General features: G+C 29.1%; 1 protein-coding gene across 1 annotated transcript; it reads right to left on the reverse strand.

Annotated features, from left to right (window-relative positions):
- Positions 1-679: 679 nt before the first annotated feature.
- On the reverse strand, positions 680-3,249 carry LOC112772001 (protein RICE SALT SENSITIVE 3). The gene is made up of 7 exons (XM_025816876.3): positions 2,890-3,249; positions 2,755-2,805; positions 2,540-2,674; positions 2,323-2,428; positions 2,119-2,160; positions 1,965-2,021; positions 680-1,756 (listed from the first exon to the last, which is right to left on the reverse strand). The coding sequence occupies exons 1-7, from the start codon at positions 3,033-3,035 to the stop codon at positions 1,007-1,009; spliced, it is 1,287 nt and encodes a 428-aa protein (XP_025672661.1). The 5' UTR covers positions 3,036-3,249; the 3' UTR covers positions 680-1,006.
- Positions 3,250-18,489: the final 15,240 nt, after the last annotated feature.

Raw genomic sequence — 18,489 nt, forward strand, 5'->3', positions numbered from 1 at the left:
TTTCCTCCTTATTACATGACATTATTTTACCGGTTTTGTCCTGGTTTTAACCATGATTTAATTTGTATGCCACACACCGAATTAATGTATCATTTAATATTATAATTATATTCGACACTTATATTTGTATAATTGTAAAATAACAAAATCAACATTTTTATTGATATTTAATATTTATAGGCTACGCTTCAAAAAATAAACAATGCAACCCTCTATGAAAAGTAACTTGCAATTAAAGATTAAAAAACAAAAAAATAAAATACCCAAAATTTAAAATTATAAATTATAAACCTTAAATTTCGTATCTCAAATTTAAATTGTTGATATAAAATATAGTAAATAAAATATTAAAATTTATTTATTTTAAAAAATACAACATTCTTTATTTAGCAAAGAATGTGAAAAATGGATCACATTTATGCAATACTTTTTTACATTAAAATTTTAGAGTGTAAACAAATTAAATAACACCCCTAGTTAAACATACATATTAATATATGAAAAAAAAAGGAGAATTTTCTTTATGAGGCAACTAAGTCACTAATAAGTGGATCCCTTAGATTTTGATAGCTTTTACTCAATGGTACAATGATGATCTTTAAACATAACATATAAAATTCAAACTACCTTACATAAGACAGAATGAAAGAAACTTTATGTCTAGTTGGAGCCAAAGTGATAAAAGAAATTAAGTGAGCATTAATCAAGTCTCATTAAGTGGAAGACAGATGAAAAAAGAAGCACAAAGATACAAAGTTAAAGAGGTAAAAGTAAAAAGGAAAACACAAATAGCTTTTCCTAGATACATATACTCTAATAATTCATTTTCTTTTTCTTATAGAAACATTATGAAAACTCATTTTATCTCATACAAAGATCAAATATACATTTTTCCACACTCAATTATTAGTATAAAAAATGCATATTGACTCAGTATATAAGATAAAATGAATACAAATAACCCATTTTTTTTCTTTTTCTTTTTCTTTTCTAACCCCTCCATTGATCACTCCAAAAAGGTTTCCATAACATCCGGAAACATAGCTCCATCTGAATTCCTATACTCCACAGCATTACCTTGTTGTTGATGTTGATCCATTGAAGTTGATGAAGATGATGAAACAACTCTTGCAGGTAAAGTGAAGCTCCTCTTGAACTTATCCATTTTCCTTGCAGCAGCAGAACCACCTTCAGGGTGTCCTGTTTCCAAGCTGAGGAACTCATTTGGGTTTGCATTTTGTTGCATGCTTGAAGAATCCGAATTGGGGTTCTGATGACTGATGTTCAATGCTTGTTCCTGCAATAGCTTGTTGGCTTCGTCGGTTCGGCCGGTTAAAGCATTGAAGAAGGACAATCCATTAGGCCACTTGATATCATTCTCATGATCACCACTAGTAGTGTTAGTTCCAATCATGTCCTCAATCCTTGCACCATGCTCTTGGTGATGGTGGTGATGGTGTGGCATGAGAAACATGTGTGTCTCAGAGTCCTTGTTTGGGAATCCCATCCTCGATGCAGCAAAATTGGGCGAGGAGAGCATTGAGGCGGCCGAAGATGGAAGCGATGGCCTGTGAGGCCAGTTGAAGAGTGGTGCTGGAGGCCTAATTGGAATGGAAGATGGTTTTGAAGGGATTGAAGTTGAAGATGAAGTGTTCCTTGTTGAAGAGAAGAGTTGTGAGAGGTAGAATCCGGATTGGTATCCAAGTGATTCAAATGTGTGTCTCATTCTTAGCACAAAATGGAGGTCCTCCGGAATCTGATATCATAATCAAAAACCAAAACATTACAAGCATACACACAATCTTTTGACCTAAACTGAAAAAACCGATTTGATATGTTTGACTAAATTGTCCTCTAACGTTCTCCACTATCAATTTTACCCAAACGCAACTGCACTGTAGATTTCACCATAGAAATTAAGGCAGATTAAAGTTGAATAAGAATACAAAACTAAGTATACTCACAATCTTGCAAGAGCCTAGCTGAAGAAGGCCATGTCCAGCTTGAATTACAGCAATAGTCTGTCCAAAAAAAAAAAACTAAATTTATTGGTAAATTTTAAAAAAAATGTTTAAGGAGCAATAATAAGAGGAGGCCTAAGAATGATTGTGGAGTGACCTGAATGCCAGAATCAAACTGGTCGGTCCATTCAGGAGGAAGCTGCAATAAATAAGGCCAAAAAGAAAAGAAAGATTGGGATGAATCAATCAATCATGAGATAGGTACACATAAGCAATAGAAGGAAGATTTAAATGGTTGGTTATGTTGTTTTGTTTGAAGCTAAAAGCAAGAGAGAGAGAGAGTGAGAGTTAAGAGAGGTACAGCATCAAAGGAGCTCTGCCAGTAGTTGGAGATATTAGGCTCACATTCTGTGGGCTCTTTGAAGACCCACTTGTGGCACTTATCAGATGCAACTTTCCCCATCAACCTGTTCCCACCCAAACATTAAGATTAAGATTAAGATTAATTGGTTGAGACCCAATTAGAGACAGACACAGCATGGAGATTTTCACAAAACAAAGACCTACCCAGTACCCACCCTTCTCCATAATTATATAACTGAATGGACATCTTGCTGAAGGCCTTTCTCACTGGATCCTCTCCTCCTCCGTCCATGTCTTCCACCAGACTTGCACTCCTTCCTCGGCAGAACCCATCTTCCCACATCAGCATCCTGCACCAAAGATACCAACTTTCTTTTCAACTTCAAATCAAACACCAAAGTGTAGTAACAGTGGTAGTACTAAGACATACAGGCTGCCGTTATCGTCTCCAACCTTGCAACCATTGCCACCTCTAACTCTCCTGCAACAACAACAAGAAGATGAGAGAATGAGAGAGAGAGAGAGAGAGAGAGAGAGAGAGAGAAAGAGAGAAAGAAAGACATACGGGCGTGGGCGGATGGTCCAGAAGACAGAGTAGGTCCAGTCAGAGTTAAGACAGACGGTTCTGAGTGCCTCATGAAGTGCCATCATCCCAACAGCCTCCTTGCTCCTCTCTCCTGTTCCACCACCACCACCTCCTGACCCCACCATCTTCTTCTTCTTCTTCTTTAACAGTAAGGTGTTGTGTGCTTGTTAAGTGCTAGTCCGCAGGCACCAATTGTTGAGAATGCTCCTCCTCATGCTTTGCTTTCTCTGCTGTCTGAGTAGCAAGAAGGAAGAAAGGAGTAGTAAATATTTTGAGCCCACTGTGGGGACACCTTTTATCCCCTCTCTTCTCTTTGTCTCTTTACAAACAGCACACCACACACACAACCACAACGCCAACATTCATCTCATCCCTCTCCAATTTTCACTTTTTTTTTTTTTTTTTACCTTCTAATTAGAGACCAGACACAGTTATTTTCATGAAATCGATAGTTAAAAATTTTTAAATGATAATTTAATTAAATTTATAAAATTATATAATAATTTTTATTATTAATTTTACGTAAAAATAATTATACGTAAATTTTTATTTTCATAACTCATTTCTCTTCTAATTTTTTGATATTTCACACAATTTTTAATAAAATAATTTTACAATAGTAAATTGTTTTATGAATCATAAACATATATTTTGATCCATTAATAATTAACTTTTGTTTTGTATAATAAATTTGATTTAATAATAAAATTATCTCAGTTTATTATTAAATTTTGAATAAAATTTAATTAAAAGATTAATTATTTAATAAATATTTTATATTTTTATTTTAAATTTTAATTTCTAAATTTTAAACATTAAATCTTCTAAAAATAAACGCTAAATGAATAAATTCATAATTAAAAAATTTAACTAATTAAACATTAATTCCAAATACTTATTTCTTTGGATATTTCAAATTGGAACCGGATATTATACCTAAACTTACAAGTTGTTAACAAATTAATCATCTTAAAAAAGTTTTGTAGTAAATTATAAGAATAAATGACCATTTGTATCTATAAAAGATGAAAATACTGACATATGTATCCACACTAAATCAAAACTAAACTTGTACCCACACAAGATGTCTTTTGTATGACAAAAATCATCTTAAAAAAGTTTTGTAGTAAATTATAAGAATAAATGACCATTTGTATCTATAAAAGATGAAAACACTGACATATGTATCCACACTAAATCGAAACTAAACTTATACCCACACAAGATGTCTTCCGTACGACAAAAGTACTCTACATAGCACTCCAACCTTCCAAAGATAGGATAATTTTATCACACGAAAGATATCTTGCGTGGGTAGAAATTTAGTTTCGATTTAATGTAAATATATATATCAGCATTTTCATCTTTCATTGATACAAATGGTCATTTATTCTAAATTATAATATATGCTTATTTTCAAATAAAATTAATCTCATGTTGGTCAATCGTGTGCCGTGTAGTGTAGTAGTAGGTAATGGATCTAGAAGAGACCAGAGAGTCATGCTAGTTTATTAGAATATTGCGAAATTAGTAACCAAAAAAAAAAGGAATATTGCGAAATTTTTTTAGTAATCTAAAAATTTCATCCAACTTTTTTATAATAAATATAAAAAAAAAATGAAAGAGGCAAAGATTTGATTTATTCATGGGTTTGGCACGGTGTCTGACCCAAAATTTGTACTTTTGCAACAGATTTAACTAAGAGGGGCAGAGATTAAGGTATGAAGAACACAAGTGGAACCCCATAATGCACACTGCATACTGCACGCTTTCATTTTTAACTTTATTGAAAGCAGGCAATCAATTTCTCTTTCAATTTTTATTCTTAGCCAGAAATGAACATACTCTTACTCTGCCCCCCAAAAAGCTTCCTGCTACTTCAAACCCACTCTCTCACTCACTCACTACAACGTATTCAATTATATGTCATCTTTGTCATCTGTCAATCCTCCACAGGCTACCATAACATATTCCCTTCCCCTTTTTCTTAATTTGACCCCATTCATTTTTTACTCTACCAATATCTCCTTTTTAACCTAAATGCAAACCCTATTACCCTAAAGCCCTAAATGTATGAATCGTGATTTGGCTACAAAATTTCTATATCGCTTGATTTTTTTAATGCCCAAAAATAAAAACTTTGGGTCAAATTAAAGAATATGGGAATACACCAAAATTTATTCCATAAAAAAATAAATTTTTGTTATATTTTCTAACAATGTAAGTCAAATAGTTCCTTTTTTTTTTTTTAAAAATATCGTCATTTGACCAATGTAGATTTGTTGGTTGCTTCTTTATGCATCCAACTTTAACAGATTAATTATAGAAGGAAAATATAAAATATATTTTATCCCAAAATTATAGGATATATATATTATACCTCTTATTTTTAAAAATATTGTATGTTGATTTCTTTTAGTTTTATTCTTTATAATTATTTTATAAATTTTACCTCTTGTTATATAAGATCATTTATTTATATATTACTCAAATTCAGGAGATTATATATATTTTTTGACTGAAAATTATTTTAAAAAATCAGAAGATTATTATTTATTTTTAAAATATAGAGATGTTCTGTAAATTATATTTTTGGAACATATAATACAAAAAACAGACACAAATTAGAGTTAAAAACAAAAATGTGCCTGTATGCATTAATAATGGAAACCAACTAAATATGATTAAAACAATTGTTAATGTCATGTAATTATTTATTTCAAAAATTTAAACTATATATATATATATATATATATATATATATATATATATATATTCTGTTTAGATTCAAAATTATTTTATTCATTTATAAAAATAACCATTATCATATCTGCTTATACTAAATTACCACCACACTCAGTTTAAACATGAAACTATTTTCAATTTTTTAAATTTATTTATATATATATATATATATATATATATATATATATATATATATTCTGTTTAGATTCAAAATTATTTTATTCATTTATAAAAATAACCATTATCATATCTGCTTATACTAAATTACCACCACACTCAGTTTAAACATGAAACTATTTTCAATTTTTTAAATTTATTTATCTTTTTAACTTAAAGCCACACTTGCATTTTGTAAACTATAACCTTCCCAATATAATAATGTTGAAATCAGCATCACCTCTTTTATGTCTGATTCAACGTGATTAACTGATTATTTCAGAGGACAAAAATATAATATTTTCACTGATATTATTATTGTCTTCCCTGAAACAGCTATATATCAGTATTAAAAGTAGACCACGATTCAGTATCCAAATATGGACCGGAACCAAATTAAATCTCATAGCAAAACATTGGTACATTTTTTTCCCCTCAAATTTCAAAGCCAATAGAGTAGTTATGATGAGAACCTCTAAATGTCCCTCAAATTGTTCGGAGTCGCCCTAAAAAAAGATAGGTCCTATAAATCAAGGACTATTGTGTATAAGGATATTGTCTTAGTGCATTGTATTATAAATAATATGCATTAGATAGATCTGAGTTGGTTCATTATTATTGCAAGTTTCCAAACACACCTTAATGATTTTTCTATACAAAATGCTAAGGATAACTATGACACAAATTTGGCAAATGTGGCAGAGAATCTTTCCCGGTCAAAAGTGATAAGGGAGGGTGGACTCTGAGGTTTATGTTTGGATTATTAATATTTTTCTATGAAGCATATCATTGATATTTTAATTTCAGGGAGTAAGCTTTTGATTATTGTACGGTTGGAACTGAAAAGGCCAGTGTCACCATAGTGGCTGTTTCATCCATCTTGTCCCATTGCAAAAACCAATCTTCCCAACTAAGGCAAATCAAAAACCCTATTCTATCCCTTGTTAACGTTTTTCATTTTTTTAGATTTTTTTTAAACGTTAAACGCATTCATTTTTATTTTTTGAAAATAATTTATTAAATTTAGTTTCTGAAAGATAATTTTTTAAAAATTATAATATTATATTTGAGAAATTAAATTAAAATTAATTTTTAATAAATACAAGTAATAGTAATTGTATTTTTTGATAAAATAATTTTTACAATTTAAAAATAAATAGTATATAGACATTATTAATATAAAGGCAAATTTAAAAATTTATTAATATATGAGATTATATTTTAAAAATAAATCTAATACAACAATTGTATTAGAAAATGTTTTCAAGAATACACCTAATTTTAAATTTTGAAAGTTATTAGTATAGTATTTAGAATTTAAGGACATAATCTTTTCTATTTAATAAGATAAAATAAAAGATTTGTGCTTTTAAAAAATATAAATATTTTTTTAAATATAAAAATATTATTAGACTAAGACTTAGTTTGGTAAAATATTTTAAAGAGATGTTTGTGTTTTTCAAAAGTACAAATACTTCATTTTATATTTGGTCAAATAAAAAATTTAAGTGCTTGTACTTGTACTTTTTAAAAGTTAGAGCTGCTTTTTGAAAATACTTACAGTAAATTTTTTTAAAATTAATTTATACTTATCAAAAATAAAAAGTCTAATATAACCTTCAGTAATACTAAGAAAACAAAAAAACAGTCAAAATTTGCCTTATTTAACATTCATGAGTACTAAATAAAACAAATTCTTCCAATTTTTAGTTAATTTTTTTGTTATCAAATATTTTTGTAGAACCTTATATATTAATTAATATCCAAATTTAATTCTTTTATTAATGTCTATTATAAATTTAAAAAAAAAATATTTTACCAAATATATTTGTTATTATTTATATTTATTAAAAGTTATTTTTTATTTTATTTACTAAATATAAATGGTATAATTTTTAAAAGATTATCTTTTAAAAACTAAGTTTTATAAATTACTTTTGAAAATAAAAATTTTACCAAACTAGTTTTAAATTTAAGTTTTTTAAATGTAATTTTAGTAGTTTATCCCGCTGTTTAAAAAAAGTTTATATCGAAAAAAGTATGAATTCACATTCTTGCAAGATATATATATATGACATTTCTTTATTTGTGTTAGTCCTTTCTATAGTTACTATTCAAACATTAATTTCTTGCATGCTAATTTATTTGCACCCTTCTTCTTCTTTTTTTCCCTTTTGGTGACTATAACGAGAAAGAAAATTAAACTGAGTTACTTTAATTAATGGGTGATTTCGCTGCATTTGATGATCAAAGAGTATAATTTAAAGAGCTAAAGTTATAATATGAACTCTCTTTTTTCTTCCCTCCTCTTTTTGACATCAATGTTGTCAAGGAATCGTTTGATATGTCATTGCATTATAACATACTCAGATAAAGGTTAGGAATCTTACAGTTTTTCTTACATCAACTCTGAAAAAGAAAAAGTCCAACTTTTGGAACTTGTCAATTGATGCTTTGAATGTACAATACAAACTAGGACACTAGGTGCATGCTTCTTTATTTAATTTGTTCTTGCTGAATTATCATATGATCTAACCAAAAAATAATTATAATAGCAAGGGTGAAATAGACGTTTTTTAATTTGATTATGGAGGCAAAGTTGGTGCTAGATTTGGATATAGAGAGGAGTGGTATTTAATATTGGTGTGGTGTCAGGCACAACTCGGATCCAACGATTTCTTGAACTTAATTCAAAAAGCAAATTAACAGAGACCCAGACGGCGTTTGTAAAAGGTAGAAAAATTCATGATGGTGCACTGATAGCATGCGAGACGGTTCATTGGCTGAAATCACGGAGGAAGCCAGCGGCTATTATTAAACTGGATTTCCAAAAAGCCTATGACAGGGTAAGATGGAGCTTTGTTGATATTGTACTCCAGAAAATGGGATTCGGTCAACGGTGGAGGGATTGGGTGAAAGAGTGTGTCACTACGGCTACCATGTCAGTCCTGGTGAACGGGTCACCATCTAAGCCATTCAAGATGGAGAGGGGACTAAGGCAAGGAGACCCACTTTCTCCACTACTTTTCGTACTTGTGGTTGATGTTTTGCATAGAATGGTGGGGGAAGCTGGTAGGAACGGGCGCATTGCTCCGTTACTGGTAGGGAGCGCTCAGGTTGAACTGTCACACTTACAATTCGCGGATGACACCATTTTGTTCTGCCCGCCGGTGACTGAAACAATTCTGAACTATAAAAGACTGCTGCGGTGTTTTGAGTTGATGTCTGGACTGAGCATCAATTTTGATAAGTCAAATTTGATATCGGTGAACTGCGATCAAGGATGGGTTGATCATGCGTGTGGGCTACTGGGATGCCAGCAAGCAGCTCTACCGGTTAGGTACCTGGGAATCTCTTTAGGAGCGAATCCGCGTTTGATGAAGACCTGGAAACCCGTCATTGATAAAGTGGAACAGAAGCTAAGCTTATGGAAAGCAAAGGTGTTGAATAAATCGGGTAAGCTTGTTCTTATAAAATCAGTCCTGACCATATATTATCTAAGTCTGTATAAGATGCCGAAGGCAGTGGCAGACAAACTGATTGCTCTACAAAGGAACTTTATGTGGTGTAAGGAGAACGGTAACTCTGGTATACCGTTGGTCAAATGGGAGTTAGTACAGGCTCCAAAGAAGTGTGGGGGATTGGGGATAGGTGATGCCGTGCTGAGAAACACAGCGCTTCTGTTCAAGTGGTGGTGGAGGTTTTCGAAGGAGGATTGCCCACTGTGGAAGAAGATAGTTTGTTCATGCAACAAGTTGAATCCGGACTTAATGCTAGCAACTCAGCATCTACCAGTGAAAGGGGGGCCTTGGAAAGACATATGTCAGCTAAAGATAAAAGAACCAGGGATTCGTGATAAACTGATGCATGGCCTGGCAATGGAGGTAGGTAATGGTATGCACACCCGGTTTTGGGAAGATAACTGGGTTCAAGGAGGTGAGCTCAAACAGAGATTTCCAAGGCTGTATTCTATTTCAAGTCTGCAAGGGGTTGTCATTGGGGAGTGTGGTTTCTGGGATGGGCTAGATTGGATATGGAATTTTCAATGGAGGAGGGAGTTGTTCCAATGGGAGTTGGAACTTGTCCATCAGCTCCATGAGAGATTAAGATCAGTAAAGCTGTCAGCTGGTTGGGAGGACAATTTGGTGTGGAAGTTTGAAAATAAAGGTGTCTTTTCAACTAGCTCTGTGATCAAAGCCATACAATCGGAGACAATGCCGGCTGAAATTACGAGCTACAGCTTCACGAGCTCCCTTTGGAAAGGTTTTGTTCCTCCGAGAATCGAGCTTTTTGGGTGGTTTGTGCTAGTAGGTAGAGTGAACACTAAGGACAGATTGACTAAGATAGGAGTTAACATCATGAGTGATAACAAATGCGTCCTATGTGCCAAGGAAGTAGAATCTGCTGAGCATCTATTTATTCGATGTGAAATCACATGGCATGTGTGGTGCAAGTGGTTGAGGGCACTTCGTCGAGAGTGGGTAATTCCTGGAACCATCAAAGAACTCTTTGAGAGTTGGAGTGGCATGCAAGATAGACAACAAAGGCAGAGGGTGTGGATGACAGCGTTTTTTGCAGTGATTTGGAACATCTGGTTGGAACGAAATGCACGGATCTTCAAGAATGACAAAGCGAGTATTGAGTTAATTCACACACGGTCGGAGTTGAGCTACACAACATGGCGTGGTTGTGATCCTATGGGGGGATGATGGCATCGATGGAAAAGCTAGGGGATGTGTGAGTTATGTTGGTGGTTTCTATGTTTTATGTTTCCTTGTATGCTCCATTGTCATGTGTTGAGCTTCCTTCGTTTCAAAAAAAAAACGGACCATTCGATTTCATGTAAATTGTAAAAAAAAAAATTTGATTATGGAAAAATCACATGGTCCAATTTATTTTATGTGAATTTTAGATCCTCCCTCCATGCAAAACAGATCCTTCGATTTACTTCCAAAAACTTAAAAACAAAGAACTCGAAGAGTCCAATTTCTTAACATCAAATCTGAGCAAAAAACTGTCCCACAAATTAGTGTAACACCTCCATCATTTATAACCCAGCACAACACATTCACCTCTTCCATAACCAAAAAAATCAACCTAAAATAGATTGAGGCCAATGTTGAATTCAATAAAAATAATAAGAACTTTAGATATATCATCTACTAAACTTTATAGGGTTAATCATTCATGGTCAAAAAGTCCTAAAAAGGATTTATCAATTTTGATTCTTTAAAAATTAGATACATCAAATTGGTACATGGAATATACGTGTAAATTAAAATTACTCTTTTACTAATAATTTTAATCATTAATTATCTCTTTGAATGATAATTATTTATATTTGTAATTGATGACATAAAAAATAATAACAAATAATATATTATTTTTCTATTATTTTATGTAAAGAGACTTTTTTTGAATTGGACGTTATAATAAATGATATCAAAATTAATAAAAAAAAATTGTATAAAAAACTAATTTGACTCACTTTTTAAATTTTAGAAATCAATTTTTAAAGTTTAATTTAATTTTATACATATTGATTATACGTAAAAATAATAGGTGATATATCAGGTGTTACTATAATATATGACACATTAACACATCATCAGAATATGTCATGCTAATAGTTATGTTATAGCATTATGTGACACTTATTCTAGCATATTATTATCTAATCAACAAAAGGGCTAATTTAATTTACAGTAATATTTTTCAGAAACAAATTTAAAACATCTAATATTTTGAAAATCATATTAACACTTTGGGTTATTCTCAAAAAATTATTATAACTATTAATCTACTAAAATTTTGATAGCAAAAATATTTAATTTTTGGCGTCCCTTTTCCATTAGGTTTAGCTAATCCCTTCTTTTATGCATTTTAATGAATCAAACTAATTTTTATATAGATATTAAATACAACTTAAGTTAATTCGAGTAACTTAACTTTGCTCATGTTAAAAGATTAGCATTGGCTTACATTTAATTAACAAAGAATATTTGGACTCATTTAAAATACAAAACTAAACTATTTAATTCATGTGTACCTACAAAATCAATGTGAAGATTAAGTTTTATTTAAAAAAAACGATTCAACTATGCTTGTGTATCTAAACTCTGAAGATTTTAAGTAGTTGTTAATGTTTGGCAAGTTCATATGACTAAAGTGCAATACGGTAATTTCAGGCATTAGAGGCACCCTATATTTCACGGTCAAAACACAAAACCCAAAGCCAAAGAAAGGTAGTGTCCCTGCCCAAACAATTGCCACTTAGACGCAACATAACATAAGCTACGGAGCAAAGCAGGTATTATTATATTTATATCCATGAACACAGTGCTGCAAAGTAATAGTATCAATCAAATTAAAATAAACAAAAAGAACAGCGTGAGCGTGAGATTGAGGTGTCACGTGCACACGTGCCATGCCAGTGAGTCGGTGCATCGTTTTTCATAAACAACAACGTACCGCACGAATTGCGGGGTTGCTGCGCCCGTTCCTCCTACGCGCTTGAACTTCACGCGCCACGAACACAGTTGCCAGGTATATTCCTTTAAACGTTACAAGCCTGCGTCACTAATCACGCGCCAGAAGAGCGCGTGGATTCATGAGTGTAAATGCTTTGGCGTCTCTCTCCTCCGCATTGGGCGGCCCAGGCATCGGGTCTGACGGACAAGACCGTATCTTTGGTGGGCCCCACACCCGAATCGCTTAAACCCCCTGCTTTTAATATGCTAAAACCCTAATCCCCTAATAATTATTGGGATGTTACTACTTAATTAATTAATTAATCAAAAATGACCAAAAGAGAACCCATTCATTGCATCCACATTTTTGTAGTTAAAAAATGTCAAAGGATGTGAATCATCTTTGCAAAACTTTCGTACTTTGGCTTCCATGTTTTGAATTAAATATTTGAAATCAGCTTTAATTTTTTTAACATCCCAAAAGATAAAAATATGATTTAGCTATCTTGTGTTTTGAGGAGAGCATATTTTAAGAGAATAATAATAAAAATATTTTAAATTTTTGATATATTTAATGTATTAAAAATATAAAAAAATTTTCTTTTCAATAATTTTTAAGAATAAACTATCAAAATATTTTTGAATTATTTTATTATTGACAAAAATATCTTCAAATTTTATTATCGAAAAATATTCACAAATAATTAAAAAAAACAAAAATACTCAATCATGGTAAAAAACCTACCCTATTTTTTTTGTCATTTTTAGATAATTTTAGAATTTTTTTTTATCAATAACAAAATCCAAAAATATTTTTATCCACGCTAATATAACATCCCTATAATTCTAGTAGTTTACCCAACTTTAAATACAACATTTTCTTTTATAATAATATTAAAATATACTCTTATCACACATATCATCAAGACCCATAATAATATTATAAACGAATTAGCTAATTGGGATAGGAAAACATTAGACACGAGAAGAGAATTAAAATTTTTTATCTTTTCCAATACAGTTAATGCAAAAGAAATTTAAACTTTATGTTTTTTATTAATTATTCTATTCATATTATTATTACTAGTATTTAATTATCTTATATTTTAATGATACATTGTAATAATATAATAATAGACTAGATATATTTTAAATTTTTTTATTATTTAATATATTAAAATATAAAAAAATATTTTTTTTCAATATTTTTATTAATAAAATATTTTTTATGATGTTCTTAAATATACTCTTAAAATACATGTTAACATATTTTTTTTAGAATACTTATTAACAAGATATATATATTGGAAAATTTATATTAAATTATTACTATAAAATAATTAAATAAGATGAATTAGGTATATACAATATGAAAATATAAATGATTAATTATCAAATAATATGAAGAAAGATTTTTGTATTCTAGCAAGAAAAATACAATCTCTGTTTTTTAATGAATTTGTTAATCAATAAAAGTGCTATTTAATTAGAAAATATAAAAATAAAATACATATAAATAACATTCTCTTACTAAAATAAATCTTTTATATTATATATGTGATTTAGTTATGATATTAATCTAAATTTAAAATTACAGCAGATTTAATAATGTTACCATTAATTTTAACTTTTGATCATCATTCATACAGAGCACATTAATAAAACCTCTCATATAAGTTATAACATATATATTTTATTAAATATCTATTATTTATCTAAAATCTTTATTTGTACGATATTTTTTTATATAATATGATATTTTTTTCAAGTAGAGTTTGAAAATTTTTTATGATATGTTGAGTGGTAAAAACAGCCTTTATATCATTGTATGTTTGATCTTATGATGAGAACAAGCTGAAATGAAGGGACTTAATATATATATATATATAAACTAAATCTTTTTGGATTTTCATGCATATTTTGTCTTTTACTTTACTTTTCATATGAGACAAAATGAGCAACACTTATGCAATTGCATTATTGAGTTTTGGTAATGAAGTTGATTCAAATATATTATATAGTTAGAATATTGAATAATTACGTAAGAATTTTTGTGTTTCATATGTATTATGATATTTGTTTTAAAGATAAAAAAATTTATTTTATTAAAAGAAAAATATAGAATTTAAAATTTAGGATACAAAAAAATAAAAAATTTATAAATTTTACAATATAAAAGTACAAAGAGTATGTATTATAGTAGAAACTGACTTTAGGAAGTAATTAAAATAGAGAATAACTTTAATATTAACTAATTTTTAAATTTAATGTTTAAATTTATTTTTTTATAGTATTTTTAAATTTTAAAAATTACTTTATTAAATATAATTATTGTTAATTGTGTTTATTAAAAGTTATTTTTAATTTGATTTATTAAACATAGATGTTACACTCTTTAAAAAGTTATTTTTTAAAAATTAATTTTTATAAACTACTTTTAAAAAATAAAAATTTTACCAAACTAAACCAGAAGGATGAGAGTGAGAAGACAAAAGTATGCCCTAATTTTAATTAAGAAAGAGGTAGTATAGTACTCGTCGTGTGTTGTGAATGTGCGACATATATGTTTTATTCACATACTCTTCTACCGGGTTAGGCTAGGTGACTCGAGTTCTAGTTCGAATCCGGTTGAATGGTTTTTTGAATAACATTTTTTTTGAGTTTGACTTGAAACATTGCAAAATCGAGCCAAAATTAACTAAAGTGTTTCGGATCGAACTTAGTCGTGTACTCCCTTAATCAAGAGTTAGTTAAACTTCATGAACAGATAGAATTGATCTGCAATTTTAGGAGCCGCGGAGAAGCATAAAATACAGAAAATATCAGTAGGAGGCTACAGAATTATGCATGATAGCAAATTGTGGTAACCAATCTTTTTTTCTGACACATTTTGTTATCTTCTCTATCTTCTATATTTTCTCTTATCTTTTGAATCTTATTTTACTCATTCAAGTATTCTCATGCATGTGAAAGTGTACTACTTTTTTTTTTTTATCTCAAATTCTATGTTAACTCATAATTGATTGTTTGTTCTAGATTTTCTTTTGCTATCGTTCAATTCAAAAAAATTTATGAAACTCTTTTTTTTATAAAGAAAACCTTTTTTTTTTATCAAAGATATAAAACTCGAACCCGCAACCTTTTAATTGAGTATGGAGAGACTGTGCCATTTGAGTTATTACTCATTAGCAACCATATTAGTTACCTTATTTAAGAATAAGGATTAAGATTCGTGTTAATAAAAAATCTCATTATTCTTGAATCGCTAAATCCACCGTAGTCATGTACATCGTGAACATAATTATGGATCCCGCTAGGGAGACAATGGACTATTTATAAACATGTTCCCAAAAGCTTAAACTGATTTTGGGATTCACCGAATTCTTGATCTTTTGGATCTAGCGCTTTAATACCATGCATGATACCATTCATCCCAAAAGTTTTAGCTGATGGGAAAAGGTAACACTAATGATTATATCTTTAATACTCTCTAAATTTTTATTGTATACATTGTATAAATATTCTATTGGCTCTTCATACTTTCCCTATGATTATATGTAATGAGAAATGTGAATAGAAATAAAAAAAAATGAACGGTTAAATGTAAAAAAAATAAAAATAAAAATACACAATTGAAAAATTTTAAAATGGATAATGATGACTAAATGGTGATGTAAAAAAGAAAAAGGAGAATGAAATGATTATGTGACAATTATATATATCTTTGATTTTAAAATGATAGATGAATGAATATAGATGAATAAAAGAAAATTAAAGATGAAACAACACTGAAATCTGATGTGAAACAAAATTAAAACAGTGAAAAAGAAGAAAGATTTAAAGAATTCAAAATAAATAAAATAACTAATAGTTATTTTAAAATTTGATATTAGTTTGATAAAAATGTAAAATTAAATATAAAATTATTAAAACAAATTAATTATAATATTTAAAGTTATTTAGTCAAACAATTAAAAATTGAGTGATATATTTTATTAAGGTGTTTATTGGCGAAAGAAACTGATTGAATAGATTTTCATTACTAACCATGCATGTTTGGAATCACCATTTTATATATATTAAGAATAAATATATAGATTAATTAGTTAGGCAAGGTTTCACACATTTGGATTGTTTTATTAGTTAACTTATTAGTTTAATGACCAAAAACCGATATTACATTATTATTAGCTTAATGTTTTAATAATTATCACATTAAAAAAAAGTATTATTGTTGTTTGTTTTGGTAATAATTTTTTAAGTCTATTCACTCTATTCACGATGATAGGATGATGTGTATATTATTATTATTATTATTATTATTATTATTATTATTATTATTATTATTGATGAGATGACCTAACAATACCATCAATAAACGAAGAGAGATTTATTTGTCAATAAATATAAATCAAATGTGTTAAATCTAGTAATAATTAAGTAGGTTTACTATTATAATTTTTGTTTTTATATGTCTCTTCTTGATTCATACGAGGTGATTAAAATTTTTAATTTTTTTTGTAGTAAAAATCATTGCATATACTCAAGTTATTTTTAGTTTGATTTTTAATTTTTAACCTTTAGACCATGAAAAAATAGATAGAATCAATTTTTAATCACTTTAAAATGGAACAACTTAATTAATTATAATTATATTAATAATTAATTTTAAATTTTTTAAATTTAAAATTGATTAAATAAACTTAATTAAAACCTATAAAAATCTTCCTGTTCTCTCTCACATTAACCTACCCACTTCTAACAATCACACACAGACACCTCTTTCACCGTCAGGTCCTCTCCGCCTCCCCACCGAGACCCACTCCTCTTTTATCCCGACATCTGATTCGTCGGATTCGCCACCGTCGACAATAATCTCTTCCCTTTCGTGAACCACTACTGCCAGTAGATCTTCACGTCAAAGCATCACCAAAGGAACCACGAACAACCGCCACAGCACCAGCACTAGGTAAGGGACGATTTTGGGTGTCATGAAGGGTGACGATTCAAGAAGCAAGAGCCACGAGATCCATGGTACGAAAAGATAATTAACCCCTACATGGTGCAAGAACTCGGCCTTTACCATCTTAGAGAAAAACAAGCACCTTAAGATGTAAAGAAGAGAGAGTAATATGAGAACAAAGAGAGCCAGAGACCAGAGTATAAAAAAAATTGGCGGGAAGTAGTAATCGGCGGCGAGGACAAAATCGTCGTCCAAGAATGCCTCTTTAGCTTTGTTCTCAAGTTCTTTCGCCATTCTTAAGACTGCAAACTACACACTTAGCCAAAAAGAGAGTACGAATTGTCTTCGAACAATTACAGAAATATAAAAAAATATTCATTTAATATGAAAAAAAACATCCTAATACTTAAGAAAAGAAATATCTAGTTATATTTTAGCAAAAATAATTAAATATCTATAAATTTTTAAAAAAATATGAAATTCTTAAAATTTAAAGACTCTCACATTTGTAATACAAACAAATTTAAAAAATATATAAAAGAACATCCATTTAATATGAAAAAAAAAATATTATAATACTTAACATTCTGATACTTAAAAAACATCCATTTAGTTTAACTTATTTTTATTAAGATGAGTTTCGAGATCCAGCACATTAAAAAATTGGCAGAGTTGGCTGAACTCCCTCTTGATTCCTTAGCAGAATTGTTAAACTATTTAAGTTTGGTCTTCTACAATTTTCATTTTGGGATGAAGCAAATGAAACAGATTAGTTCAGTCGTTGTATCAATTATCAAACTTTACTTTTTCATTATTTCAAAACTATTGGTACATTGAACCAAACTTGATTCAAAAAAATATTTGATAATTAAAATTAATAATAAAAAATTATTAAAATTTATTATTTTTTATTTTATTTAATATATTTTATAATAAATAAATATTAAATAAGATAATTTTAAATTGTTTAGACTTATTGTTTTTTGTTTTTCTAGTATTATTATAATTTATCGTTATAATACAAAAATATTTTATAACAAAAAAATAATGAAAAAAAGATAAAATTTATCTTATTTAATATTTATTAATTGTTGTTAAAATTAATAAATATTAAATAAGATAACTTTAAAATATTTTTTTTATTTTTCTAATATTACCCTTTATATTATTACTTCTTAAATTTGTTTTAATAACAATTAAACTGTGGGAGATAGTTTAACATAGGTTGCTTTAAATCCATACTTT

This window comes from Arachis hypogaea, chromosome 18, assembly GCF_003086295.3.
Source record: "Arachis hypogaea cultivar Tifrunner chromosome 18, arahy.Tifrunner.gnm2.J5K5, whole genome shotgun sequence".
In the NCBI taxonomy this organism is placed as follows: domain Eukaryota; kingdom Viridiplantae; phylum Streptophyta; class Magnoliopsida; order Fabales; family Fabaceae; genus Arachis; species Arachis hypogaea.

Bases quoted from the DNA above. Each gene is read 5' to 3' on its own strand.
- LOC112772001 (XM_025816876.3), bottom strand. From the start codon at position 3,035: ATGGTGGGGTCAGGAGGTGGTGGTGGTGGAACAGGAGAGAGGAGCAAG. The intron at 2,806-2,889 runs GTATGTCTTTCT...TTGTTGTTGCAG, and splicing joins TGGACCATCCGCCCACGCCC to GAGAGTTAGAGGTGGCAATG. The intron at 2,161-2,322 runs GTACCTCTCTTA...TATTTATTGCAG, and splicing joins GGCAGAGCTCCTTTGATGCT to CTTCCTCCTGAATGGACCGA.